Here is an 11,505-nt window from a genome sequence, read left to right as displayed (position 1 = left end):
TTCGGTCTGACAGATGGGGAGACAGGGCTCATGTCTCTCACAGCTGTCAGATGCGTCAGTAGCCCTAACACCAAACTTTCGATTCTAATATAGGCAAGCAAGAGAAGGTACCATATCCTTCAACAACAACTGCAATGACAATATTATTTTCATGAATTGTCAGTTCTACAATTAGTTCTATTCTTATGAAATGTGCATAATGGTACAAGAATGACAATATATTAAAAACTGTTAGTACAGAATTACGCGGTGATAATTCTGTGGGTACGACTTCGAATTCACTTTCGAGGACCGAGTTCTAATCCCAGGACAAAGCTCTAACTTTTCTAAGTTATGTGAGTTTTTATGCTTCAACGGAGAAGGAAACATCGTGAGGAAACCTGCATGCCTGAGAGTTCTCCATAATTTTCTCATTTCTGATTTATTTATTTATTTAATATATTTATTCTCATTGTGGAAGGAGACCCGGTCCCCTTTAGTAGGCCGGTAATGGGTTGATATGTTGATGACGATGATGATGAATATAGGATAGGCGTATTACTGATTTACTGATTTAGCGCAATTGTCAGATATTCTCAAGTTTGGTGTTAAGTAGTTTAGTCAGTTAAACCAGTCTTTGTAATCCTAATCTATGGAAACAATCAAAGTGTCCTCATCTATCACTGTGGTCACGGGCTCGCGGCTGCGGCGAGAGGCCCGCACTCAGAGACGCGTGTGGGTCAAGCCGTTGGGGGCTATGAGAGTGGCCATGGAGGACGGACGGGTTTCCATGTGGAGCGGCTCGCTCGCAGCTACCGAACGAGAAGTCAATGCCGTAGAAGCTTCCGATCGGGACCCTTCAACTAGTTCCCCCTGAGTGGACATCCCGCGGGCCTCAGCTAAGGCTCGGGATTGGGCTCTAGCTGCACTGCCACCCTTCTTCCTCGGAATCACGCTATTCTCCACATGCAACGTGGCATTGACGTCCTTCCCCGCAGCACAAGTACAGGCCTTCAGAAAACTCTTCTTGAAATTGTCTGACAAGAAAGCGTACAGAATGGGATTCATGGCCGAGTTACTGTAGCTGAAGCAAGCGGCGACGAGGAACACGGTTATAGTTATCCGACTCGCACACTCGTATGAGTATATCAGGGCGACTTGGAAAGCCCAGTAAGGCAGCCAGCACAGCACGTAAACGGCTATTACAGTCAACACCAACTTTGTGACTTTTCTATGCGAGCGCTTCTTTTCCTTAGATTTATTCTTCGGGCCGACTGTTTTTAACTTCCTTATGACAAGACAGTAGAAGATGAAAATCAGCGTCAACGGTGCTGCGAATCCAAGAGCGAAGGAGTAGAGAGTAAACGAAGTCTGGCCTTTATTGAATTCCCTTTCTGGCCACACTATGTTACATGTGTATCCATTTCCAGATTCAATCAGAGTCGTGTACATGAAAATTGGTGTCATGACCAAAGCTGAAGCGATCCACGCAGCGGCAGATACCACGCGAGATACGAAAGGAGTTCGCAGACGCGGCGCCGCTATCGGATGGCACACAGCAATGTATCGATCTGCGCTCATGATGCAGAGGAAAATGCTGCTGGTAAATTGGTTTATTCCAGTGGATATCATGTAAGCCTTGCACATGAAGCTCCCGAAAGGCCACGAGCGGACCGACATAGTGACTAGAAGAAACGGTATTCCAATTAGGAAGCACTCGTCCGCGATGGCCAAGTTCACAATGTACATGTTCGTGACAGTCTGCATCTTGGAGTAACGAAGGACGACGTATATTACGAGCGTGTTCCCGAGCAGTCCTACGACGCACACGAGGGCGTACAGAATTTGTGTCACGATGTACACAATGGGCAAATTCAAGTTGGGACAGTTCTCGTACGTGGAATTGAAAGTTCCGTTGTCGTCGTACGAGTAATTGGTGTTTCCGTACATCTCCGCATCTTCGAGCGGCTCCATGTCGCCGGAGAATTTGTAACTTTGAAGTGAGAAAGGTTTCGCTCCGAGGCGATGCTCACTCGTACCTGCGAACAAAAATGTGTTTGAGAATCATTTGTACTACAGAGAACGTTTCGTCTGAACAAATAAGCAAATAACATTTTTGTTGCCAGTGTTAGTTTTCTTTTATCTTTTCTACATTTGTGCTCCGAACTTTTAACTGAATTTCATAAAAGATAAAGTTCTATGGAGAACTAGATATTCTAAGGTATATTATATACGCTCATACATATTTAAATACCTAATATCTAATAAACCTATTTATTGTAACATAAACTTTATGCTAAAAGCCTCTTTTTTTTAACCTCTTCTTACTGGCTGTTGAAGTTGCATTAAAACCAGTCCACCCATTTGGCCAAACAAACAAAAAGCCAGCCAAGGGATCAAAAGTTTAATACCAATTTTTTTATTGATATTAGTAGCGTATATGATACTTTTATATGCAATTAGTAAGAAGCTGTTATGTTTTCACTTATAAGAAAAAATAACAGCTTCTTTGCTAAATTTTATTTATTTATTAGCTTAGTTCGTACAGAACTAAAACAAAAAGCCTGAAAAAAACGAAGTCTTTAGGTACATTGTTAAAAACAATTCTTTCCTTGGCTTTCTCAACGTTCTTGTAACAATACGATTGTTCTAGTAGCAAACGTTATTAATCACAAAAACGTATAGCGAGCCACTCGTTAAGTTTTTACTACAAGGTAGCCTTTGTAGTGGAATAATAACCTGGTTGTAAGGTTCTTTGCAGTCTGAGATGCCCGAGTAAAAGTTTAACCCGCGGTAACCTTTTACCGCAGTTATATTAATGTCATACTCCTTATCGGAAACGACTAACGAATTTGTGACACTGACGGGGGTAATCTCTGGATCTTCAGAACTAATTTTAAAAATTATTTTACCAATATAAAGTCATATTGTTTGTGAGAGCTAAAGGCTATACATTAACCTGAAAACTGAAAAAAACAAGAAGATCAACTACGTACTGGTAATGCAAGGTGAAAAGTGTGAAAAGATGCTTCCTGGGATTCGAACTCGGGCCCCCGAAAGTGAAGTCGAAGCCCTAACCACTAGGCTATCACAGCTTATAGTTCATAGTAATGAACGTTCATTATTCTAACTTATTGAAATTATGTTGTTCGTGTTTTGTTTTACCGTTTCTACATATGCGTTAGACTTACTTATTTTTATTTCAAGTAAAACAAAGTACATGAGCGTCTAGCAATGCTTTTAGTTGTTACTTTAATGTGTATTTAAGATTTTCAACTTACATTGTACGTGAGCGGTTATCGCATATTCGCTTCCACGGCGCGCGCCGTCGTGTATCTGTAATTGAAGAAAACATCTCTTAAATCTATTATCGTAAGAAACTCGTTAACGTCAAGTGCTCTTAAGGGAATTGATTGGTCTATTAAAGTTTGTTCAGAAATTGGATATTTTTATACCCGACAGCGGCAAAGCAAAATGTTTGGTTGGTAGCTGTAGAGCCGTTACAAGTTTGATTTTCATTCTCATGGACGTTTAGTGTTTTTTAATCTAAGTCAAAGTCAAAGTCAAAGTCAAAAATATATTTATTCAAGTATGTGGCCCATAGGTGGCACTTTTGATGCGTACATAAGAATTACACGGTAGTGAGATGATGGCGATAACCACATTCGTAAACTTAAAACTAAAGCTACGAGGGTTCCAAATCAATTAAATAAGCAATCAAATATCACTTGCTTTAACGTTGGAAACATCGTGAAAAAACCTGCATACCAGATAGTATTCCATAATGTATACAAGGGCGTGTGAAGTCTACCAATCCGAACTTGGCCAGCGTGGTCGACTACGCCCTTCTCATTCTGAAAGGAGACCCTTGTCCTGTACATATCATAGAGATCGATATTCTACTAGAATAAAGTCTAAGTAAGACTGTAAACTGACAAACGAAGAAAGTTCTGCGTAAGTAGATAAGGACTTTTAAATAAAAGCACCAGACGCATTCGTTAATATGATTCTTCCTTTAGATCGCGGCATTACCGGATTCGATTGCAACATGTGTCTTTTTGCAAATTTGGTCAATTTCTCAGTTCTTCGTCCGTTTCAGCAATACTTTATATTAATAGTTCTTTTAAACTCATTCATTAATACTTGAAATCTAGCTGGAATTAGGATTCAGAAATTGAAATAGTACTGTAGCGCTTTACAAATAATTTCTTCAATCTTCAATTTGTGAATGTATGGTATACTAGGAAGCTAGTTTCGTAAGCTCTCGTTAAGTAATAAAACCGAGGGCCAACCCCAAAAAATACTATTATAAAAGAGTACAAAAGTATAGGTATCTACAACCTTCGTAGATAATAGGAAGTCGTTAGAGACGACGAAACTAAACATAACGCGTCTAAATTCAGTGAGCTATGACAAGCCGCGCGGCCGTTAGCGAGTGCCGGGGGCGCCGAAACAATCTATTTGAGGATAACAAGTTATCCTGTAAACAAGGGAGGTGCGAGCGTCACAGCCGGCCTTCTTGCGCGAGACATACACAACACATCATGATAATTTATACAAATAAATATAAAATAAATATACTACGACAATACACACATCGCCATCTAGCCCCAAAGTAAGCGTAGCTTGTGTTATGGGTACTGAGATAGCTGATAATTATTTTTTTATGAATATAATACACATAAATACTTATAATATACAGATAAACACCCAGACACTGAAAAACATTCATGTTCATCACACAAACACTCTCCAGTTGTGGGAATCGAACCCACGGCCTTGGACTCAGAAAGCAGGGACGCTGCCCACTGCGCCACTCGGTCAAATAAATATAATTGAAGTATCTGTTTATAATTATGGAATACCTGCGTATTATTAGAGCCGTGATAGCTTTTAATTAAAGCAATTTAAATACCTAGTTCTTCATTTAACGGTGAAGGGAACATTGTGAGGAAACCCGCACACCTCAGAGTACTCGGGATCGGGATAACAGAGTGCAATCCGCGTTTTGGACCATCCGTACCAGAATTGATTCCGACAAGGACAAACTGCGGTTAGTTTTGATACTCGAAAATGAAGAACAACAAATCGAAAGCAGATGCAACGATGTATTAGAGAGACTACTTTGTGCTGTACAAGAAAAATTCAATACAAAACCATTCGCATCTGCAAATTCCAAAAATATTGCACAATGTTGCGTAAGCGGCAGCGTGTTCGATTTGGCTTCGCTTTAAAAATATTCTAGCTCGCAAATTGCCAAAGTGATGACGTCACTAATAAATTTGTAATATGAATATTTGAAACACAAACACACATTTTAAGACAGGTATGGCAAGCAGTAACCTAGGCAACTTTTAAGACCCCACAAATACTTTTACCACAATTGATTAAAATTTACACAGTGTGGTCGGCGGTTTTGGTTTGAGTGTCCAGGAGTTTTGTATACAATCATTTCTCAATACATGCACTATTTGTGACGCCGAGGTCGTGCTCGATGCAAATTGTGCCCGCCAGCGCTAACCACTCAGGATCAAAACAAAACGTATGTTACGCCATTACCCGCTAGTTTACATTGTACCAGCTCAGTACGGTTTAGCATTTAAAGCTATTTAAGCCAGCGGTTTGTTGCAACTAGAATAATTAAAAAAAGGTTATTCCAGCCCAAGACCAGTGCTCAATTTGCAAAGTTAAAACGATATTATACACTTAATATAAGCACTGTATCGATATAATAGTCAGTTTGTAGTGGCACTAGACATTTAGCATCATGCTCAATAATGTCACATGGCTTGGCACAGCCTTCTCTCTCAAATCAGAGGAATATAAAGCTTAAAAATTTTTCTACATACTTTTTACAAATGATATAGCAGGCCAGTTTAGTACTGGACTCGTGTTCATTACAATGTAAATAGACTTTAAAATATAGAATCTCACAATTAGCTTGTTTATATCAGCACGGAAATATTATTCGGCGTTAATGTTATTATAATAATAAATACACGTAAATGTACGTACGTTAAATACGCTTATTTGTTTTCTCTCCACGTAAATACGTGTTTAAGTGTTACGATAATATTTATGAACCTACGGTTGGGTGCGTTTGTTACTTTAAACATATTAATATTTAAGGCACTCTTTGAAAATTGGTTTGTTGTTGTCCTTTTTGTTGTAATGATATCGCCAGGCGGCATGTCACTTGAACATATATCTTGACTGCTCTATCTGTTAGGTCATTCGGAAACGGGGCAGATTTTAAATCACATACAAATAGTATCATTTAAACTCGATTAACAGCAGAAAAATACCTGGATCCATGAATTTTAACAGGAATTACCGTACAAACCTTTCATAACAATGTACGTGGCCACAATCAGCTGTGTTTAAATGTCAAGTCAAATATTAGGTCACAGATCACTATGACCACAGATAAAAGGTTGAGGTCTTCATGACATGTACCTACTGTCAAAAGTACTACTACCTACTGTAAGTCAAAGGTCAAAGTCAAAAATATCTTTATTCAAGTAGGCCCATAGGTGGCACTTTTGATGCGTACATAAGAATTACACGGTAGTGACATGATGGCGATAACCACATTCGTAAACTTAAAACTAAAGCTACGAGGGTTCCAAACGCGTCCCGGTCTAAGAAGAAGCTCACAACAAACTTAGCCGGGTGTTTTTTTTTGTTATCACCATCTCACAATGTCATTTTAAATTATTAGAAGAGCAACCTGGTTAGAGCAATAATTCACACCCAAGCTTTTTTATCGTTCACGTAGTCCTTTATACTATAATAGGACATTTCTATAAGCTTACGTTTAATACAAACTTTGAAGTTTTTATACAAAAGCAGACACGTGTAAGAGATCAGTTGTAGTAGAGATTTTTGTGACAGAGCTCGGGGAAGTAGCTCTGCCAGGTTTATTTCTGCCGCCAAGCAGCAATGTAGCAATGCTGTATTTCGTACTGAACGGCGTGGTTGCCGGAGTAATTGCAGGCACATAAGGTATAACATCTACGCCTCAGGTTGATGGACACAGGGCAGACCGTTTCAGGACGTGTTTTTTGCATGCACTGTGAAGTAATGTTCCGTCTTCAGGCGATAGGCTGACTATAGGGCCTGGACAAACCCTGTCACAAAAAGCTCTACTACATAAATAGCTGATTTAATGGTTGTCACCACGTAAATTGTAATTAATACTTTATACGGTAATTTCTTTTATTGATTCCTCGTTAGAAGTTAAGTTGAAGCTTTTTAATATGACAAAAAAAACCTTTTTAACAGACATTGTATATCTAATAACCTACCCCAGAAGCAATACTTCAATGATAGAGGCAGACCGACAGACCCCTTATGTGGTAAAAAAAATAACAACCATTTCTTTGTGTCGGAAGTTAAAAAAATTTTTGACTGACCTCCAACTAATGTTAAGGTTGCGCTACTTGCGTAAGTTTCCAGTCGTATAATCTTATAATTCATATTTGTGGATCGAAAATGTTATTTTAACTTGCAGGAACATACATCTCAAATATCAAATAAAATGAAATAGTAAAGCTGTATATTTATTACAAAGTTATAGAATAGAATATATTTATTTGAGACCCTTAAAGTGCTGTTTTAGGCCAAAATTTCATAGAACTTGGTGCAAAATAAACTATCATACTAAATTAATATTGCTCGGGTCGTTTACTTCATTATAATAACTCCTATTCATTTTATTACAACTATTTAATTACATTGATTGATTAGTTTTGCTGAAGTTCATTTGTACCAAATATTTAAATGTCTGCCTGTTCTTAGTTTAAAGTCGTGCCTCTCGACACATTTCACCCTTAAATACGAAATAAAATAGAATACTTTTCTTTTGATTTTAAGCAACCGGCCAGCGTACACTTAAGGTAATTAATAAAAGGAAAATATAAAGTAAACTTACTATCTAAGTACTAGAAGCGATCCTCTCATTACTGCGTGTATTATCTGAAACAATTAAAAAGGTGTAAAGTAAACGTAATTATAGTATGCTAATTAATGTTTTATTTATATTAATTACTTTGGAACCTTCGTATTTATCAAAAGAACACGAGGTTGAAGCTAAATTAGTTCGTATGTTTTAATATAAATAATTATATAATAACTTATATAAAACTGCTTCGTTAAAAATGTTCAGCAAATTACGAGACCTAGGGTTCGACTCTCAGTTAAGGCACCTAAAAGGAACAGGTAAAATCCGTACACAAATCTTAATCATCATTATCAATAAAGCAAGTGGCCGTCCACTGTTGGGCACGTGCCCAATTTCCCAGTGAGTTTTTGCACCCTTGGTCAATCCTTGGCACTAAGCAACTGCTCTTTATGGCAGGTGTAATATACTTTTCTGCAAAGATTGATTGCGACGCACTGTGCAGAGCAGTTATAAACTGAGAGCGTGTTATAATAACAGTTCAGCTCATAAAGCACGGAGGCGGACCGCAGGGCCACAACCATATTACATGACGCGATTAGCAGGAAAATAATTAGCATTTTCTTGTTGCTTACACTGCGTGAAATCGACACACACAACGTGTAAAAAAATAATAAGATAATGTATCAAAGTAGGAAAAGTCTTCAAAACATCTTCCTCAACCTGTTAATATTATCTAACTACTGGAGATTTACCTCCTTTCTCATGAAAAAGAGGGGTAAATATAAATTGTTAGTCATCATCATCATCATCTCAACCAATTTACGTCCACTGTTGGACATAGGTCTTTTGTAGGGAGTTCCACAATGCACGGTCCTGGGCCGCTTGCCTCCAACGGCTCCCAGCTACTCGCCTGATGTCATCTGTCCACCTCGTTTGGTGCCGACCTACGCTGCGTTTACCGGTGCGGGGTCGCCATTCCAGCACCTTAAGACCCCAACGTCCATCGGTTCTCCGAGCTATGTGCCCCGCCCATTGCCACTTCAGCTTCGCAACTCGCTGAGCTATGTCGGTAACTCTAGTTCTTCTACGGATCTCCTCATTTCTGATTTGATCACGTAGAGATACTCCTAACATAGCTCTCTCCATCGCCCGCTGAGTGACTCTGAGCCTTCTTATGAGGCCCATAGTTAGCGACCATGTCTCTGATCCGTAAGTCATTACTGGCAACACGCACTGTTCGAAGACTTTAGTCTTCGAACAGTGCGTGTTGTTTGTGTTTTGTTGTGCGTTTCTCGAAATTGGACCTACCTAACTGGATCGTGAGTCCTAGGTATATATACTCGTCTACAATTTCGAGTGCAGAGCCCCCAACAATTGTTGGGTGAAATTGAATATAAAAATTAAAACGTTACCATATGTAACAAAAACTCGTCGGAAACAATCCGCGCATCGGCATCGGCTCGGCATACGCTCGGGGTACGCTCGGGGTACGCTCGGGGTACGCTCGGGGTGTGGCGCATATGGTGTTCTTTTAAAAGGTTGTGCGTAAATGTTTGAAAATGAACTTTAACTAATTATATGTTAGAGGAATGTGCAGCCTCCGAAACTCATGTGAGTTTCTGGATGCGAAGAATATTAATTATAGTAGTTTGTATAAAATAAATGAAAGAATAATATCTACATTGTTAGAAATTGGAAGATGCCTATTAGAGTGGCCGACTTACCTCAAAAATTTGATAAGCTAAGTATGGCAAGAGGTGTGGTGAGTAGATTGGAGGAATTATAGACCAGGGGTTTTGTGGTTTTGGCAGTCCCCTAACAAGACCATCGGGTTTGGCAATTCCCATCAAATAAATATTCATCCTCAGTCGAGCAAAATCACCGCACACCGGACATCGACAAAACCATGGCCCTACATGAACTGTGCATAAATTTACTATTCACGTCCACAGTTGAAAGGCCATTATTTTTTTACACCCTAATAGGCTAAAAGTGAGGGAGGCATAAACGCGCCATTATTCGGGACGCGGGACCTCACAACGGGGGTAGTTTTTACGAGTTTCCCGCACTTTTTGTGCGCCGACTATTCATTTAATCCCGTCTCTGCAAAATAAATCTATATCGACCTCCTAAAGCCGATTTGGGCTTTCGTAAGCTTCAAAAGATAAATAAAACAACGCATCTAGCTTGGCAAAGGATGCTGTTGATATTAGGAATGCTTCTCTAAGGTGTTGGCTTTTTATCAAAAATGTAAGTGGTTGCAACGCATGCTCTTCTAAATTGTTCTAACATGCCAATTTTAAACTCAGGTATTAATTTTTGGATTGACACTAGTAGCCAAGCAAATACCAATGTATTATTTGTATTTAGTTATTCGTATGTATGTTGTATCATTTCGTCTCCTTTTTGTTTTCCTCATCATAATTCCTTAGGTTGCCTGGCAGAAATCGCTATTAAGCGATAAGGCCGCCTTTTGTAATCTACTACGTACTTTTTCTTTGTTTTCTGAACTTGATGTGGTGTACAAATAAAGAGTATAAATAATTAAATACTAGCTTTCAATTTACCAATGAGGTGGTTTGAATGAATGAATGGAAAATCTCCCATAACTTATTCGGACTACTATCTCGGGTCCGGCTATTATTGTAGCCCGCATCTGAAGCTTATCAGGCGCCAGTTTTTATAGGGACCGCAACTGACACATACTGCCGAATAGGATTGTCATATTAATTCCACCATCCACCCCAGTTTTCACAATTCGCTTTTTTGGTCACACAACGTTCCACGCTGTTTCAGTACAAATTGACGTGCTTGTATCACTAAATATTAATAAATTGCTCTTAGGTAGCGATTATATATGATTATTGGCAGGTCATTAAACTGCCTCTTTGGTATAGTGGTTAGCATGTTCGACTACGGATCACAAGGTTCGAACCCTGGGGCAGGTCGGTTAGGCGGAACACCGTTGCCTAAAAGGGGCAGAGAATTCATATAATGAATAATCATCTCATAGAAACAATGGTTGCCACAAAGGTTTCACCTACTTTTTAACATGGAGAAAAATAAAGTTACTAATTCAAGCTTTAATAGCCTAAAGTAGCTGAATAGGTAAAGTTGACTTATTTAAGTTGCCTTTATTCACCTCCAAGAACATTTCATTAGTAAGAAAACAGAACATCACGTTTCATATTAGAATCATGTAAAACTAAGAGTTCCTTTGATCTTCATTCGGTCACGTTTTTGTGTCAGTCTGCATGCGACCTGACGTCTTACTTTATTCCATTTGCATAACATGAGCAGGGTCAGTGACGAGTCGACTTTTCGCTATTAGGTTCTGTGTACTTGATAAAATTCATTGATATTCAATACGTGCTACTTGTCATTATAAAACATTTTTTGTTGCTATTTTTATGGAAATGCTATTAGAATCGTCTAGCACATGGTCGAACTGATTAGCTTACTCTTTACAGTATCTGCTCAAGACAATCCGCTTATAATTTTTTAGGAAATACTTTGGTACATGTCAGAAATTGCATAAATTTGTTCCTCCTTTTTTATTCTACCTCACATTTTGAGAGTTTGTAGTCGACATTCAACCGTCTCCCACGAGAATTCCAGAATCT

At 38.8% G+C, this 11,505-nt stretch overlaps 1 protein-coding gene across 1 annotated transcript in view; it reads right to left on the bottom strand.

Annotated features, from left to right (window-relative positions):
* Positions 1 to 488: 488 nt before the first annotated feature.
* The window catches only part of LOC120624512 (somatostatin receptor type 5), a 155,128-nt gene continuing 144,111 nt past the window's right edge, over positions 489 to 11,505 (bottom strand). Inside the window, exons 3-5 of the mRNA XM_039891102.1 lie at positions 7,913 to 7,956; positions 3,261 to 3,315; positions 489 to 2,018 (exon numbers count right to left, since the gene is read on the bottom strand). Coding sequence (XP_039747036.1) covers positions 703 to 1,953 — 1,251 coding nt within the window. The 5' untranslated portion in view covers positions 1,954 to 2,018; positions 3,261 to 3,315; positions 7,913 to 7,956 and the 3' untranslated portion in view covers positions 489 to 702. The remainder of the gene's footprint in view (positions 2,019 to 3,260; positions 3,316 to 7,912; positions 7,957 to 11,505) is intronic.

This window comes from Pararge aegeria, chromosome 6 (genome assembly GCF_905163445.1).
Source record: "Pararge aegeria chromosome 6, ilParAegt1.1, whole genome shotgun sequence".
Lineage (NCBI taxonomy): Eukaryota > Metazoa > Arthropoda > Insecta > Lepidoptera > Nymphalidae > Pararge > Pararge aegeria.
The sequence above is the reverse complement of the archived record's forward strand: the minus strand, read 5'-3'. Positions and strand labels throughout refer to the sequence as shown.